The sequence below is a fragment of the Oratosquilla oratoria genome, chromosome 26, assembly GCF_046742065.1.
Source record: "Oratosquilla oratoria isolate Oo_2021 chromosome 26, ASM4674206v1, whole genome shotgun sequence".
Lineage (NCBI taxonomy): Eukaryota > Metazoa > Arthropoda > Malacostraca > Stomatopoda > Squillidae > Oratosquilla > Oratosquilla oratoria.
In genome coordinates this window covers 5,167,438-5,187,478 of record NC_134802.1, presented here as the reverse complement: position 1 = coordinate 5,187,478, position 20,041 = coordinate 5,167,438, and the positions used below count along the sequence as shown (strand labels likewise).

General features: G+C 39.7%; 1 protein-coding gene across 2 annotated transcripts in view; it reads right to left on the bottom strand.

Annotated features, from left to right (window-relative positions):
- Positions 1 to 20,041, bottom strand: part of LOC143039179 (uncharacterized) — a 387,022-nt gene that overhangs the window by 151,948 nt on the left and 215,033 nt on the right. For both annotated transcript variants that reach the window (XM_076209036.1, XM_076209037.1), the window contains one exon: positions 4,336 to 4,416. In XM_076209036.1, coding sequence (XP_076065151.1) covers positions 4,336 to 4,416 — 81 coding nt within the window. The remainder of the gene's footprint in view (positions 1 to 4,335; positions 4,417 to 20,041) is intronic.

The following is a 20,041-nucleotide window of genomic DNA, read 5'->3' as shown; positions in this document are numbered from 1 at the left end:
TCGTGACCAACTATCGTAACTTTAATAGCAAAGCGCTTATATAGCGGCTTACAACATAAGAGGGAAATAATCTAACATCGTAATCGACTACAAAAAAGTAAAATTTAAATGTTAAGATTAAATTCTCAAAATTCAGAGAAGATTAACACTAAAGCTGAGAAAAATTATCAAATGTCTGAGAAATTTAAACCTATCGTATCTATGGTTTAAAAAATGTCATACGGGAAAGTCTGACAACTTACTTGTTTCTGTTCTCAGACATTTGGTGGTCTGAAGTTAAAGAGAAATATTGATGGCTTCCGATAAGAACCGTAAAAGTCCTAAGCCGAGGTTTCTTGAGAGAAGCATCTGGTACCATTGCTGAAGGTGATCTGACCTTCAGTTGACAAAAAGCAGTGTCGTTTGGCAGGGACTCTAACGAGTTCATAAAGGCTTCGAAGCCACAGGACAACTTATACTTTAACCCGACTTAGGTAAAGTGGGGACAGACAGACCCCATGCTTTTATTTTTTTTACTTTTAATATACTAATATATTGCATATAGATACTGTATGTTCTCCCATATATCTTCTTGACGAGTAGAGTAGTTTAAGGGGGTGATAGGGTCATTCCTGAATCTTGCTCTATATAAGCTTTATAGAGCTTTTGGGCCTGTCAGACCCCACTTTACCTTAGGTGTGAGTAGTGTGGGGTTTGTTAGACCCCACTTTACCTGAGGTTTTTTCATGTCATATAAATGTTTTATCATTTATACTTATGGGTAAATAAGAATTTCTTTTTTTTTTGTAATTTTTTATGACTGATATGTTGAATTTTGTTTGTTTTCAATGGTGATGGTGTGGCGCAGCGAATTACTTTGCTGCGCATAGGGGAGAACGTAACAGGTGCCCTCTTTGTGCGTTACGTAACGTAAACAAACGCGGAGGGGGTAAGGATCCACGGAGTACTCGTTGCTACGTTTATTGGCAATAGAAAAAACGACTTTCTCATCTTCACACAACAGGTGCTGCCATTGAAACTATGGAGGGGCAGACAGAAATTGGGAGGAAGAGTAGAAGTAGTAGATGAAAAGCTGTAAAACAATACAGAGTGGCGCTCGTTACTAACAGCTTTTATACAGAATTACAAAGAATCTGAACATGAAATACGAGCAGCTTAAGGCTAAATTCATTATGACATACAAGAAACGATATACCAGATCTAAAACTAAATTCGGCTCAAAAACTCACTGAGTAGGCCGCGAAGGGAGCGGGTATACACCTGAAGGCGTTTCAAACCAGACTGCCTAGATGTGTGACGTGACATCACAAAACAGCAACCGGTTCTTACACACCTTCTTAAGTCTAATTCTTTAAGTGAACATTGTACAAATAATGAGATGTTATCTTGCAACACAGCTTGCAGACAACTTACAAGGTGGGATTTTCGAACAGAAAAGGCCTCTGCTCGAAATATACTTAAAATTAAAGCATTACAAAAAACAAAATTGAAAACCTCTTCCGAGGGGAAACGAGCCTTACGACAAAAAATATGTAAACATGGGGATACACGGACATATAAAAAAGCCCCGTTACCTCTCGTAACGGCACAGATGGTATTATTTTGAATGCATCGTAATTGTGATGACTAGGGAATCATAGTTTTATGTTCATTATCACTTTTTTTTTTTTTTTTTTTTGTTATTCTGGGTAACTATTGCCTACACTGCAAAAGACCAGTGTGTCAGGAACATTCAATCCCCATCTGCAATGACTGCAATTAGATTCTTCAGTATCACAAAGTCAAAATAATTACCTCCAATTTTTTTTCAGATTTTATGGTTTATGAAACACATTTATTATCCATTTGTTGTGGCTCTACTTTTCCTAAGATAGTTGGGACATTGGTCTCTACAAAATGATGATGGCCAACCGCTTCACGTTTCCTGTTTTCAGTCAAGTACCCTCTAAAGTCAGTGATACCTTACTTTTCATAATTTTTTTGTAATTTTCATAAAAAAAAAAAAATTCTAACAATTATAGTCATTTTCAAGCATGTAAATGGAAGAAGATTAGTTGAAGTACATATGTTTTGATTTCTATGTCACTAAATGCAGTGGAAATCTTTTTATTTTTATTTTTTGTGTTTGAGGTAAAAAAAAAAAAAAAAATTACCGGATTTTTTTTTTTTTTTAACACATTTATTATTCATTTGTTGTAGCTCTGTTTCTCCTTAAAGATAGTTGGGACATTGGTCTCTACAAAATGATGATGACCAACTGCTTCACATTTCCTGTTTTCAGTCAAGCACCCTCTAAATTCAGCAATACCTTATTTTTCATCCTTTTTTTGTAATGTTCATTAAAAAATATTTCTAACAATTATAGTCACTTTCAAGCACGTAAATGGAAGAAGATAAGTTGAAGTACATATGTTTTGATTTCTATGTCACTAAATGCAGTGAAAGTATTTTTATTGTATTTTTTGTGTTTGGGGTCTGTCAGACCCCGCATTACCTGAGGTGTTTCCCCAAAAAAGCTTTACCTGAGCAGGGTTAAAGAGGTTGGAACAGTAACAACTTTCACTGTCTACACTGCTTCATCTGATTACTTCAGTGATTAGGTTGTCATCTCCTGGATGTAAGGAATTTTATTACCTCATACGCAATTTTGGTAACAATGTCAGATGTAAAAGTCACATAACACTGATTCAAGAGATGATCACTATCATATTTCAACTGGATACGGATGATTTTTCCAAAAGTATTGAAAGCTGAGTGGATTGGATGATGAGTGATGGGTAAATGTTTATCATGATTGTATCAGAACTCCTAACATGGAACACTGTGGCATGGGGAGTGCAACCTCCTGCCTGCTTATGTGTTTTACTTATGTTATGACCAGAGGCTTATTTCCTAAGGGCCTGGTTAATTGCCTCGCAGGGCCTTTGGTTTTTATTTTTATCCATAAGATAGGTGATTTATTTATCTATTTGCCTCTAGGTCCTAGTGGTCAAATTCTATCTGGGGTTAGTCAGACCCATCCTTGACTATGCAGTACAGTCTTGGCCTCCATCCTATAGAATGGATATTGATTCACTAGAATCAGTACAAAGGAAAATTATCAAAATGATACATGGGCTCAGAAATTTACCTTATGAGGACAGGCTTAGGCAATTTAACTTAAGCTCTCTGGGAAGACAAAGAGTGCGGAGTGATCTAATAGAGGTGTTCAAGTGGATCAAAAGCTTTAACAAGGGTGATGCAAACAAGGTCATCATATTAAGACAATAGGGCAGGACTTGCAGTAATGGATTTAAGTTGGACCAATTTAGATTTAAGAAGGAAATAGGCAAGAAATGGTTTACCAATAGAGGTCAATAAATGGAATACAGTTAGTAACCATGTAATGAGTGCTGAAACTATTGTTTTAAGAAAAGTTTAGACAACTTTTATGGATGGGGATGACAGGTGGTAATAGACATAGAATTGCCAAGTGTAGGCCCTATGGTCTCTTGCAGACTCCTTCATTCTTATGTCCTTAAGGGCAACTGGCTACTAGGATTACAAAGGGAGTGAGCACTGGCTGCAACAGAGCTGAAACCTCAATACAAGTCAAATATTTGTGTGCACATCAGGTTTCCTGATGTACAATGATGCATCATAATACACATATTATAAAATATAAAGTTACCATTGTTATACTCATTCTCTTTCACCCTGAATAAATATGATGTCACAGTAAACATAATCACACCTATTCACAGTATATGGGGGTCACTCAGCTGCATTTACAAAAATATAATCAGGACATCAATGCTGGCATCCTCATATATTCCACCAGTGGTTCATGATGCCTACATTAGCATCATTTTCAAGAGGTTAAAATGAAAATGGGTGGTGAGGAAATTATTCTCTACAACATCCATCTTTAAGTACTAATCCTTGCCACAACCCTTCATTGGTCCCTACTCTACAAAATAAAAGCTAACTATGTAGTGTAACCTACATGTAATATTGCTTGATTAATACATACATGCATACATACACCAAGGGCTTTTTTCCCCTTACAAGGGAATAGCCAAAGTCAAAAGGCATAATTCCACTCGCACCCATTTCATCCCCACCCACTCTACTCCCATTCACCACCCCTCCCTCCCTCCCTCTTTTCTTGGCTCCTCCTGGATGATGGGTCATCCCTGTATCTCGCCTACTGCCCTGGGTCAAAAGTTATGAAGACACATCACACCCACAGCAAGGTTGCTTCATTTAACTGATTAATACAATACTCAATTAATACAAGTTAACAGATAAAATGTGGTTTTATGAGAAAATACAAAATTTAATGTGAATACTTACACCTTCCATGTCAAGCCAAGCTGCAGTCTTTTCTGCTTCTCCTTCTGCTACAAGGTATGGAATTCCCATGAAATGTATTAACTGCAAGAAATAAAATACCAGTACTTAGTAAAGGATTACCATTGACTTAAAACCATTAGTAAATTTTTCTCAACTTTCCAGCCATTACTTGCTCTGCAAGGGAACTAGGCATAAGAGCCTTTGTTAGAGCTGGAGAATTTAAAGTGACATGATGGTTCTTGGGGATTCAACCTGCCTGCCTATGTTTTTTTGCATCTCAACAGAGGTGCCCTAGTCTGCTTCAACACCAGACTCCCCTCCTTTATTCTTATACTGTATATCAATGACAATAATAACATTACACTGAAAGGGTGGCTGGATAGACTGACCCATGATGGTCTGGTTAGTGACTCCTTTCCTGACAGACAGGGTCTACAAAAATACATATATACCAATTACCCAATGTATCTAAAAAAATACATATAATCACTGAGATATCCAATGCAATAAGGCCATAGATATGACTGGCCCTTGGTTTTATCTGAGACTTGGCCACCGATTTCATGCAATCTTTAGGGAAACCTATTCTTAGTGTTTTATACACAGTATATGGGTATGTACAGTCATGAGCAAAAGTTTCAAGACCTTGGAGTAATAATCAGCAAAGACATGACACCGGACAAACATATAAACAAAATAGTCAGAGAAACCTTCAACCTATTACGGTCGATGAAAGTGGCATTTGACTACTTGGATGAAGAATGATTAAAAAAATATTGGTTACATCAATAAGACCAAAACTGGAATATGCAGCAACACTATGGACACCCAGTACAAAATACAATATAAAGAAATTAGAAAGAATACAGAGAGCAACGACAAAGTTGGCACCAGCTCTTTCCAAATTAACATACAAAGATTATCCAAATTAGAATTACCAACACTGGAGCAGAGAAGAGAAAGAGGAGATCTACTGACTCTCTATAGCAGTGGTTCTTAACCTGTGGGGAATTCCCCACTATTGGGGAATGGCAGAGTTGCCAAGTGGGGAATGACTGGTCGGACAGAAGAAGCACTGTCTTTTTTTTTTTCTTTTTTTTTTTATCGATGTGTTTTAGTTTATTTTTATTTGTTTCTGGTGTCTTCTTGTTGTCACATTTTGTGAATTTGTTTCCACTCACAAATAATCGATAGTGCTTCAAAATTTAATACATTACATCCAAATGTTGACTTACTTGGCTCACTAAAAAGTGGGGAATTGGAGAAAAAAAGTTAAGAACCCCTGCTCTATAGAATCATGAAAGGAATGGAAATCCTTGATAGGAATGATTCACTAAAATGTGACAATGGAAAAACAAGATGATATGAAAAACTCAAAAAGGATAACTATAGAAAAGATCTGGAGAGAAAAAAAAAAAAAAAATAGCTTCCCACACACTGTACTGGATACCTGAAATAATTAGATAAAGAAACAGTGTGTGCAAGCAATATTCAAGATTTTAAGAAAAAACTCGATGCTGAAAGATACAAAGACGGGTCACCACAAGCATAGTTCCCTTCCCGTATAATACAACTAGGTACAGTAAATGCTAATTCTCATAATGTCAATAGGATTTTTTTTGTGTCAACTATTATATATTTTCCCATGTAGTATTTAGCTTACAGTTTGGTAGTTTTCTTAAATATATTAAAAAAAAGTCAGCCAAAGAATTTTAATTCTGTATCACAAAAAACTCTGGGTGGGTCAAAACTTTTGTTCATGATTGTACCTATGATCATTTTAATCAATAAAATGCACATAAGAGCGTTCTTGTTATAATTTCTAGTAACAAGTTACATAAATAGAAAATGCAATGTTAAAGAAATAAAATACCTTGGCAGAAATTCTATGTACACCTCCCCAATGGCCTGAAAATCATCCCTCTATAGCTCCTTTAAGGATGGTGAACTTAATGACCTAAACCTCATGTGGTTCATACACAGCATAGCACATTTATTCTTCAGCAGTAGTGTTCCAATATGGTCTAGTGGTGCTTTGCTCCATTTAGTCACTGTCAGAGTGGGAGCCACAACGGTCAATAATAATGTGGCCCAAGGGTAACCAAAGTGGACTAAGGTAATGGATTATCTGCAACAGGCATCAGATGACTCAGAAGAAAATTTCAGGTTGATGTTAGATTTGGCTGTGCCATATGTCCTGGGCTACAGCTTGGAAACTGAGGGGATTAGTGCCTGGCAAGGCAGTGGTGTGGAGCAAGAGTGAGACAAAGCAGGGATCACAGACCTCAAGGTGTTAATAGTTGACTGTCAAAGGACCCAACAGTTCTGGTGATCATTTACTCACTAGCTAAAAGTCCTCCACAAGGGCACAAAAGGTCACATTCCCATAACAGTTTGTGTCAGTGAAACCTTATGTTGCCTTGCACTCAAAGGCCTCCACATACTCACCACTGTCCTAATCAAGAACTTCAAGCTGGAGATCAGCAATGAAGTAGCAATCTTATCATCTGAGAAAAGTTTATATTCAGGGTTGCCTCCATCATCATTCAACTCATGCCACATTGACTCACTGTTGTGGACAGTCACCTGTAAATACAGTGAAGGAATTTCCTTTTCTGTAAAGGATATACATTGCTGTCAACAAATGGACTTGGCTGAGAACTGTGGTAAGATCCTGAGGTCAGTCTGGTGCCACCAGTAAACATACAAATTATTAGACAATCAATATTCTTGATTTAAAATTCATCTACTTGGTCAAACATCCCCAACTGGGGATCCTCATGTCTGAATATGCACAGTACAAGAAATGTAACATTGTCTTAAATATGGCATATCACTCTCCTAGCAAGTTAAGTGTGGGGTACTGTTCATGTACACCTGACATATAACAACATGGAATACTCAGGACCCAGCAGTCTCGCTGATGGTGAGGCTGACCTTGCATTAGAAGACATATCAGAAGAACACTGGTAATGACTCATTCTAATGGACACCAGAGATTGGCTCTTCCTGCTGCAGCCTGCCAAACTATGGAATACACTCCCACCTCCACCAAGACCAAATGGAGCATGATTTGGATATCCCAAATGAATTGTCATCTCCTGTTGTTGAGGCTACTTAGTGTTCTAAGCATCTGTCCTTATTTATAGAACCTGATTATTCTCTACTTCAGCTGATTTAAACAGCGCAACCTACTTGGCTCAATGATTTTACCTGCCTTTGCTCCCTATGCAAAATATACCAAGCTCCAATTTAAGGATAACCTTGGGGTTGATGTGAAGCTTAGATAATTGTCTGAAGTTGTAAAAAGTTACCTTAACTGTGAACTGGCTGAAATCAAGATGTCTGCACTTATTTCTTAATTTGTATATATATTGATGTCCTACAGAATGGACATCAATTTACTACAATCAGTACAGAGCAGAATGACCAAAATGATACATGGACTCAGAAATTTGCCTTACGAGGAGAAGCTTAGGCACCTTAACTTGCACTCTCAGGAAAGACACAGAGTGTGGGGTGATCTAATAGAGATGTTCAAGTGGATCAAAGGATTTAACAAGGATGATGCAAACAAGGTCATCATATTAAAACAACAGGTCAGGACTCGCAGTAATAGATTTAAACTGGACAGATTTAGATTTAAGAAGGAAATAGACAAGAATTGGTTTACTAATAGGGTGGTCAACAAATGGAATAGACTTAGTAACCCTGTAGTGAACGCTGAAACTATCAGTTGTTTTAAGAAAAGGTTACACAACTTAATGGATGGGAATGACAGGTGGTGATGGATATGGAGCTGCCTTGTTTAGGCCTTATGGTCTCTTGCAGTCTCCTTCATTCTTATGTTCTTAAGACATCAATGATGGGGTTAAGAGTGGTGAGATTTTATCAAAACTTCTCAATATTCCAGATTCTATAGAAAGGCACCACAAGTTCCCTACTTATCTCATCAAACATGTCCTGTTAATGCCAAGGAACTGCTAGGATTGCATATTGTACATCACTTCCTACAAAACAAGGTACTCATTTACAGTTTGTATGCAACTGGCAGTTGCTAACAAGTATATCAAATGAAACACTATGTAAGGACAGAGCCTTTACTAGTATGTTACTTCACTTGTTACAGCTTTATCATGTAGTCATGAATGATGTCCAACATATCACAACCAATGCCTGTGTTACACCCAGAAGCAGTAGCAACCACCTGATGAGCTGGGAAAAGGAAGACCTACTGATAAATGAGCCCAATAAAACCCAGAGAAAATGTTTGGAAGTAACCATCATCCTGGAATATAACATTATCAAACACAATAGAGGCATGTTTAACATTTCACTCCGCCTGATTCCTTTGCTTCCAACTGTAAACATAATACTTGATTTATGAAATTTTTTGGCTCGAAGGCCAAGCGCCGGAGCCGGTAGGCCATTCAGCGCATATTTATCTCATATAGATAAAAATTCAAGTAAAACAGTAAAAACAATAAACATTCACAAAAACACATCACAACAACATACACTCACAAGCACTCATATACACAACCTTAAATTTCATAAAATAAACCGATGTCTTTCAAAAACTTTACAACATTCTTCACATGAGCTTCCTCCCCTAAAATTTGTTTAAAAGATATATTTGTTCAAAAATTTGCCCTGTGCTTATTACAGAATGCAGGGCACTGAATTAAAATGTGTTTTATTGTAAAAACTACTTGGCAAGTGGGACATTGGGGGGCCAGCCTTTCTGCTCCACTTGCCATCAAAAATTTATGGGTAATGTAGGAATGGCCAATTCTCAATCTTGTTAGAGCAATACTTGACCTGTCCAAAGAAGGACACTTCCAAGGGTTCACCAAGGGTTGAATCTCTTTTAATTTGTAACTACCGTCCAGCCTTGTCCATTGTTCTTGCCACTTTTCCATTGTATAACGATGAATTACTTGTTTGAAGTCTGTATGTGGGATCTTTTGGTCTGTTATATGGTTGAGCCTAGTGGCGGCTTTGGCTGCAGCATCGGCCTGTTCATTTCCAGTGACATCCACATGGGACAGCACCCAGCAAAAGTTTACTTTTATTTTCTTTCTGTTGTTAATGAGAATAAACCAGTCCTGTATTTCTTGGATTAAAAAGTGACGAGGTAATAATGTATTTAGAGAGGATACAATGCTCATGGAGTCTGTGAAAATAACGATGTTCTTATTACATGGAACAGAATTAAAAACAAATTTGAGGGTGTTGCTGACTGCCAGCAGTTCAGCAGTAAAAACAGAGCTAAAATGAGGCAACTTTCTCTTTAAAACTGTGCTATCAGATACAACAGCACAACCAACACCATCTTGGGATTTTGATCCATCTGAATAAATAAAAATTGAATCAGCATGTACTGATAAATGTTCTAAAAATTGGCTTTTTAGCTCTACAGCAGTTCTATTTTTCTTGTTTTTAAGAGGATATATTACAGTGGGGCATCGTTTCCAAGGAGGGAACTTGGGAGGCGTGATCTCAGCAATTGTATTAGGAAAAAGTCCTACCTTCTCTGTCCCAGCTTCACATCTCACTTCTAAAGGTTTTGGTAGAGTACTTTTCCTTGGAGCTCTGTCTACCGGCTGATTTACATATTTGAAGTTTGGATTTTGTTTTGATGTTAAGACACGAAACATATATCTAAGGCTTAATTCCTCCCTGCGAATATAGAGGGGAGGAACTCCTGCGTCCACATACAAGCTATCCACTGGAGATGTTCTATAGGCTCCCGAACAGATCCGCAAAGCCATATTGTGGACTATATCAAGCTTCTTTAATGAAGTTTTACATGCAGATCCATAAATTTGACATCCATAATCCATTTTGTTAAGGCACAATGTTTGGTAAAGCCTTATTAAAGTTATACGATATGCTCCCCAGTTGAAACGAGACACTACCTTTAGTATATCAAGTCACTGTTTAACAGTGTATATGTATACGCCCCATATACATGAAGAGTAATATTGCCCACTCATATCACTCGCTCACACCACCACTCACTCACTCCCTCACTCACTCACTGTCCGCCGACGTCCAGCCCATCTTGCTGACTAAAGATTGCTGAGTCAAGAATTGTGCTTATCCGTCCGCCACTGCCCAAGTAACAAACATATGAACACACACCACCACCCGAGTAACCACACAAGACTAAAACACGATATTACGTATATTGACGCCCCTCCCCTGGATATATATATATTTTAGCTGTTAGACTACATTATATAATGTAACCCCAAGATAGTAATAGTACCATATGTTTGTAATCTTGCTCGCATAAACTCTAAAGCTTATACAAGCGTGAGACCTCATAAGTGCTTACGCCATTACTTCCGCCCCTTAAGACCACATGCAGAGGGCGAGAAGTTGAGTCGGTCCGAGGTTATACAAGTGAGTGCACTATAGTTAAGAGGGTTACCAATATAAGACAGTGACTTTCCAATCCTCAAAGAGGAACCTGGACTAACCAATAGTGTTCGGAACAGACATTGTGAACAAGTGAAAACTTGAAGTGTAATAAGTGGTAAATAAAATTGAAGAAGGTGGAGAACATCGTTAATTAACCTGGGACCAGAGGGGACACATAAATGGTGGCAACGCTGTCCCCGCGCCTCAAGAAGAGAAACGCCGCTCCCGCCTCTGAGGAGAAGACGTCCAATTAACTCGTCACCGCCGCACCCCACGCCTACCACCCGATTCCAGTCGGGCCAGCGCAAACCACACGTTCCCAGCGAAACTGTGTATCCACCTCCTTTCCCCAACCACTTCCTTCGAGACGGCGACAGCGGGACTGTGCATCTACCTCCCCGCAACAACCACTCCCTTCGCCACAGCGATTACCATATTCACCGTATCTACGAGTCCTGACTGCCCTTCTCGATACACAATGCCACTTCAAGTCCCTCTAAACCCAGTGCACTGACGCATACGTTGCCATCGCCGACTCCTCCTCTCAACCACCTCCTTACGAAAGGTAACTTAGATTATTTCTACCTATCTCACATCTAATTAATAATAATAACCTTACCTTACCCATTCAAACCATCCCTGATACTCGCTTTTGTCTCCCTTTTCATAACATCCATCACCACTCACCTGGAGGCATTTACACGCCAATGAACAATCTCATGTTCACAACATGAAGATCTAAGTGCCACTTCTCCTTCACATTATGTAACAACAAGAAATATACGGACAGTGACAGCCCAAATTGGCGGTATACCCACACCTGTCTACAGTTAGAAAATTCCGAGTGTTCTATCAACAACCGAAATCTTCCAAGTAAGATAAGATAAGATATGTGACTACATATCAGAACTAAAATATTTACATGTTAAATAAATAACATTACAACTCTAACAGTGTTAAACTAGATTGAACTATTAGTTCACAAAATAATTCATAAATAAGTGTTAGATATAATTTTCCCAAATTATTGGTGCATATAATATTTCTTGCCTACTAAAAACATTTTCACTATTATTTTATTTTATTGATAACTTAAATCATTCCATATCATCAAGTCAACAACATTTTTGCATACTTCTATCTTGTACCTTCGCAATTTATTATTTAGAATAATACATTTTCAACTTTTACAATAACCTGTATAATCACATTACTTTTTCTTGCCATTATCAAATATTACCTTTTTCTTCCCAATATCATATATGCCCATTTATATTGTATATCTATTTACCTTTTACAATAACTTATATATTTTTTCTTAACTATATGTAATTAAATTTTGTTGTTGCAATTATATCATTGTATACCCATTGAAACCCTATACCCCCCTCTTATCTCACCATAACATACTACCCCTTATATAATGTATACCAAATATTTCTAATTTAACTATCTCAACTTAGACCTCCTATCTCACCTAACTACTTTCTATATTTGTTAAGTCATACATGCATCTCTAGTTAACCACTAACATGGCTACAGGAACGAGAGCCAAAGTAAAAAAAAATGGTAGACGGCATTCTCTCTAAATCTCGAGAAGAAAAGCCCACACATAACTCTGACCATGACAACACTAAACCAGATTCACAACAAATAATTTCACAGGATGACAATGACAAACCATCCTTACACCATGACCACTCACATCACTCTGACCACGCTGCGCCTAAGGCAGATAATCCAACATTTCACGAGGATTATCAGGATATCTTACCCTTTTACAATGAGCCCTCACAGGAAGACCCCTTTAACCCCTCCCAACTACAACACCCCTCCAACCCCATTCCTCCCTCCACACCAAATGCTCAAGCTATTCCTCAACTAAACCCTCAACAATCCAACCCCCATATCCCGACACCCCTAAACCCCCTTCCCGTTCACCCACAACACCAACCCCTCAATCACGCAACCCATGCCTACCAAAACCTTCCCTTTCCTTCTCCCAACTTCCCATCTGGTCAACCCACCTCCACACCATACCACCAACCACCACCTAACCTTGCCCCAAACCCATCACATTATCCATACCCACACCCTCAACCTGGAGCTGCTCCTCCTTGGGGATCGGTGCCTTCTGCGTAGAGCTGATGGCCAGGGGTGGTTGCTGCTGATTGGCCCCCCAACTCTTGGGGTTGGGGGGTGGTCCCCACGACGTAGACGTTGCAGCTCCAGGACCCTTCATAGACAGTCAGACACAAAACTCATAATGCATAATCTCAAGCACTCATCTGCCTGTGGCCCTGATAACATAAGCAAACATCCACCTAAAACACATTGGACCACAAGGTATACACGCACTCACAAACATTGCAAACTACAGCTATTCACACAACACTATACCCGACATCTGGAAGCATGGTAAAATAATCACCATTCCAAAACCGAACAAAGACCCAACAATCCCAACATCGCACCGCCCAATCACACTTCTCTGCACCCCCTCTAAAGTCATTGAACGCCTAATACTTAAACTTGTCACACCATATATCCCCCTTGCTGACTCACAACACGGTTTTTTTAGGCCACTACACTCCACAAACACTCTTCTGACAAACCTCAACACAAAGAATTTTAGACGGCATCAATTCAGATAGGCCCCCCACCACAGAACACTTCTTATAACATTGGACATTAGTAAAGCTTTTGATGCTATCCCCCGCCACAACCTAACAAATAAAATATATAACACAGATATGCACAATAACACCAAAAGATGGCTGGCCAATTATCTGGCAGGCAGGAATGCTCATGTGTCATATAATGGCCAATCATCGCACATCAGAAACATTAAGAACGGAGTACCACAGGGCTCAGTTCTATCCCCCACATTATTTAATCTATACATGCATGACTTACCCACGCCAGACACCTCAGAAATACAAATCTCTTCCTACGCAGACGACATAACAATCACATGCACACATCGTAACACAGACAAAGCTGCAGAAAAGAAATAATCCAGCCTTACCTTGACACACTCAACACATGGTTCATCACAAACAGACTCAAAATAGCTCCAACCAAATCTACAGCAACACTTCTCACCAACTGGACAAAAGAACACAAATACATACCTCATCTCTACATCAACAACACTCTAATACCACACACAAACACACCGAAAATTCTTGGTGTAACATACGATACATCCATGTCTTTCAAACAACACCTCACAAACATAAAAAACAAATGCACACCTAGACTTAACGCACTTAAGTCAAACACTGGAACAACAATTTGACAAAACAAAGAAACTAATATAACAATATACAAACAATGCATACGCTCAGTGATGAATTATGCGAGTCCTGCATGGGCTCCTAATCTCAGTGAGACACACCACAACACCCTTCAAATCATACAAAACAAAGCCCTAAAAACAATTACAGGCTGCACAAATACATCACCTACAGACCATTTACACCATGAAACAAAAGTCCTCAAAGTCAAGGACCACCTCGACATGAGAGGCACACAAACACTTGCTGCAGCCACCACAAACACATCACATCACACCCGCTACACTACATAGCAGAACACCCACACACACCAAGAAACATTAAAACCACACCCAAAGACCTTTATTACGCACAGATACTCTCTTCTCTTCCTCCACAACCACCAAATACCAGCCTCCGGAAGCATATTCATAATCATATCACTCACCGCTCCATTAACACACTGAAAGACAACATACTGCTGCATGCCAGACCCCCTGATATCCACCCTTCTGAATCCTCTCTCCCACGAAAGGACAGAGTCCACTTGGCCAGACTGCGATGCGGTCACCACCCAGCACTTCTAAGCTACCAGAAGAGGCTGGACGACCGTGTTGTGAACAGCTGCCCAGGATGTAACACTTCACCCCATACCATACAACACATAATGGAAGACTGCATTATACACAATCATGCACGCAAACAACACAACATACACTCTATAAAGGATTTGTGGGAAAACCCAGTTTCGGCTGTGGCCTTCCTTGGGGAGACGGGACTGCTCGGACAGACAGTCTAGGGAACGACAACAACAACAACCTGGAGCTGCAGCGTCTACGTCGTGGGACCACCCCCCAACCCCAAGAGTTGGGGGCCAATCAGCAGCAACCACCCCTGGCCATCAGCTCTACGCAGATGGCACCGATCCCCAAAGAGGAGCTACGCCTACCTGGGGGAGTACCACAATCCTTTTTTCCAACATACAATGTTACGTTTTTTTCTGCACTGAGGGGTGATTTTCCGGCGATCACCCCTCTTCTTCTACTTTTAGCCGGAGATGTAGAGAGCAATCCTGGGCCCACCACAAAATACACATGCCCAACATGCTCTAAACCCATTACTTCGAGCAGACAGACAAAGGGCTCAGTTCAGTGCAATATGTGCAAAAACTGGGCCCACCTCACTTGTACAACACTTGCTGACACAAACCAATACACAAACACTAAGAATGCTATGCTTGTAGTGACCCATCTTTGTATCTATCAGCATCAAGTTTGTTCTTAAATTCTTGTATAGATTTTCCACACACTGTTGCCTCATCCAATTTGTTCCAGATATCTACCACTCTGTGTAGGAAACTATTCTTTTTCAGATCTCTTCTATAACTATCCTTTTTGAGTTCCTTTTCATGTCCTCTTGTTTTTCTCTTATCTCACTTTAATAAATCATCTATGTTGAGGACTTCCATTCCTTTCATTATTTTATGAGTGGCCAGCAGATCTCCTCTTTCTCTTCTTTGTTCCACGGTTTGTAGTTCCAGTTTGGACAATCTTTCTTCATATGTCAATTTAGAGAGTGTTGGTGCCATTTTTGTTGTTACTCTTTGGATTCTTTCTAATTTCTTTATATTCTTTTTAGTACTGGGTGTCCATAGTGTTGCAGTGTACTCCAATCTTGATCTTATCAGTGTGACTACTTTTTTCTTTACCATTTCCTCATCCAAGTAGTCAAAGGCCACTTTCATTGATCTTAATAACTTGAAGGTTTTTCCAACTATTTTGTTTATATGCTTGTCTGGTAACACGTCTTTGCTAATAATTACTCCCAGACCCCTTTCCAAGCTAACTTTTTTAACTTCCTTTGTACCAATTTTATATTGTCCTGATATTCTATTTCTAATTTTTCCAAACTCCATTATACTACATTTCTTGATGTTGAAGTTCACTTCCCACTTTTGACTCCATTCCCAAACTTTATCCAGGTCTCTCTGTAGTGATTCACAGTCTTCCTCTGTACTTTCCTTTGTAGTTTTGCATCATCTGCAAAGAAGTTCATATAATATTCCACAATCCCATATATATATATATATATATATATATATACATATATATATATATATACAGGAGTCCCTCAAATAACGCGAATTCGAATAACACAGATTCAATCATACACGGATTTTATTTCAAAACCATCTCAAATGTAGAGAACCGTTTTAAAATTCGCGCCGAGTCAGGCACGCATACGCACACACGCGGCAACATCGCAAACATGTGGTAACTGCTTTCTATTTTACCATATACAGTCGATCCTCATATAACGCGGTCATTATGTACACTGGGAACTGCTCAAACAAGGGTGTGGGGCGAGGGGATAGCCGTAGGTGGCTGCCTGCGGTTACGTGTCAACCTCTGGGTACTGATGCAGGAGGGAGGGAGGGGAGGAGAGGGGGTGTAGGGGGGTAGCCAACAAGTTTTAGCTTGTCGCTTCCACAACCTGCGCCGTGCTGTCGTGAAATTTTACAGCCCTAACCTGTTGAAGTGTAATGTTTCTTTCGTTTGGAACACAACTAATAAGTCTGATAATGACTGCGCTTGTCGTGTCTAATTTCTCTTATGAGGTTCTTGTTGTTACTGGTGGTGGTGGTTTGGGAGATCAAAAACAGACATATACACGCTTACACACGTGTAGACACGTGTTAAACAACCAGTGTATGTTGTGAATGCGCATGCGTGTACACAAATACAAACACACGCACGTATATGCTTACTTGTACATGTGAACACAGACACATACACGCAGCTGATATGGTCACTCAGTACAAAAAAGAATATAAGAAAATTAGAATACAAAGAGCAATGACGAAGATGGCCCCAACACTTTCAAACTTGACTACAAAAGAGACCTGAAAAAGAACAGCTTCCCACACAGTGATAGATATCTGGAACAAATTGGATGAAAAAAATAGTGTGTGCAAACACAATACAAGATATGAAATTGGGTCACCATGAGCATAGCTCCCCTTCCCATAAAATAGAACTAGGTACATACATTTAGACTTTTACTATCTACCCCTCTTAAATTCCAAGTCTCCACTCCATACAATGCCATCACCACAATCAACCCTTCATATAACCTCCTCCTTGCATCCATTCCCGGATGCCAATTTCTCATGACACTTTTTAATCCCCTAAGGCATTTACTTGCTTCTCTAATTCTACAATTTACTTCCACCTCCACTCCTCACTTTCCTGCCACATGCAACCCAAAATACCTAAAACTATCCACTTCCTCTAACCTCTCTCCTTTAAGACTTACTTTAAGCTTGCTGCCATTCTCTCCCATTGTACATCTCAATACCTTACTTTTACCTACATTTACCTTCAACTTTCTCCTATTGCATACCTTCCCAAACTTCATTACTAACTACCTTAACCACTTCACTCCGGGCCAGAATCTCGCGGGCAGCATTAGCTGCCAGACATACGATGTTGCGTCATAATACTCGCACCATAAAAAATAGTCACTTCGTATATCGATAGTTCTCTCTTTCACCCATGAATTTTGATAACCATAGAAAATGTGATGAAGCCAGTTTAGAGAGTATGTCAGTTACGCAGGGACAACTACAATAAATATAATCAAGACGCCGATATGGCAGCCTCGCGTATCCACTTGCTCCTCATGCCACCTACGTAGGCGGCACCATATGGAAGAGGTTAATCCCCTCTCTGACCCTGCCACAGATGGAGTGACATCAGCAAACAACATCTGGCTCACCTCACAGTTTTCTCCATTTTCTTTAACCATCAGTCCCCTGTCCATTACCTTTGGATTTACCTCCTGCACCACCCCATCAATGTACACAGTGAACAGTCATGGTGACATGACACCCCCCTACCTTTACCTCAAACCACTCACTCTCTCCATTTCCAATTCTAACACAAGCTCTACTACTCTTATAAAAACTCTTGACTACCCGTAACTGCTTTCTCCCAGTCCCATATATCTGCAATACTTCCCTATCTACCCTGTCATAAGCCTTTTCCAAATCTATAAAGAACAAAAAACATTCTTACTTTTTACTTTAGCTTTATCACATATCTGCCTTATAGAAATCTGATCCACACAACCCCTACCTTTCCTAAACCCACACTGTTCCTCACCAATTACTCCCTCTCCTAATCATCTCAATTAAAACCCTCCCATAAGCCTTCCCAACTACACTCAACAAATGGATCCCTCTAAAAATATTACAATCACATTTGTCCCCTTTTCCCTTGTAAAACAGAACTGTACAGGCAACCCAGTCCTCTGGTACTGTAACCTCCCTTGGACATACACTAAACAACATTATTAGGCAACCCACTATTACTGTACCTCCCTTCTTCAGACAGTCCACATAACACCCATCTAACTCAGGTGCCTTACCTGTTCTCATCATTTTCAAAACTACTTACATTTGATCTTTCCTCTTCCATCACCATAACTTTCTTTGTGCCTTCCATGGCTACTACCAATCCCTTCCTTATCCCTTCCACATTCAACAGCACTCTAACATACTTTGCCCATCTTCCCCTTACTGCCTCCTCTTCCATTACAATTTGTCTTTCTGCACCTTTTACCTTTTCTTCTCTACTTGAGTCACCACCCCTTCCTCTTAATTTCCTTCCAAAACACCCTTATATTATTTTCAAAATTTTCTATCATACTCCTCCCTTGTTTTATATCTGCTCTCCTTTATCCGTTTTTTTTTTTTTTTTTTTTTGTACCTCTCTTGTGTTTCTCTTGTCCTACTTTGCAACCAGTCTCTGGATGCTGACTTCTTTTCTTTTACTACCTTCTTTACTTTATCATCCCACCCCTCTTCATTCTATTCCCTCCCATCCTCCTTGTTCCACATATTGTCTTTGCACACCTTGTCATTTCCTTCTTGAAACACCTCCATTCCTCTTCTACCCCTACCTCTACCCTATCCTTCACCACCGCCCATATTGCTCTCAGGTTCTCCTTGTACTCCTGCTCGTTTTCCTTCTCATTTTAACATTTACTCTAAGCATCTCTCTCCCTTCCATGTTTTTCCTCTTTCTCCACCTATCCTCTACTCTCAACTTTCCTTCCACCAAAAAATGATCTGATATTCTCCCATTATCACCCCAGAACTTTTCCTACTCTTTTCCTGGATACCACTACACAGTCCATTAACCTCTTCCAAACTATGATACTTACTTAGGCATCATGAGGCACAAGTGGGTATAGAAGGATGCCAGTGTCTTGATTATATTTATTTTGTAGTTGTAGCTCAGTGACCCCCGAATTCTGTGAGCTGGCTTGACCACATTTTCTCTGTTCATTATTACACAGTGAAAGAGAACTAATAATACAGCAGTAACTTTACATCTTATACATACATATACCAAAGGATTTTTCCCCATACATGGGTGGGTAGCCAAAAAGAAAAAGGCATAGAAATCACTCCCACCCATTTCATTTCCTATATATTCCACTCCCCACCACCCTCCCTCTTATCTTGGCACCTCCTGGATGATGGATCATCCCTGCATCCTGTCCACTGCCCTGGGTCAGAAGCAGTGTCACAAGACACAGCACATCCACAGCAAGGCTACTTCATAAATTCGGCGACCCCCCCCCCTCTCCATCCCCCCATGCAGAAAAGGAGAAGATGGGGAGAAATCCCTTTAGGCTGCATCAATTTTTTTCTCATACATACTTCCTCAACCCCCCATCCCCCACCCACTCCCCCTCATGCATCACAGCATCATCTATACACAATCCTTCTCCATTCACCCCTATCTTCTGTCCTCTCCTGTCCTTCCTCCACAGACATTCCTCTCTTTTGTAATGCCCCTTTCACCCCATCCATCCCTCTCATCCTAGGACGCCCCCTCATATTCACTCCTTCCACCTCTGCCTTCCACACTTCTTTTACTAATCCTTCTTCACTCATTCTTTCCATGTGTCCAAATCATCCCAATACTCTT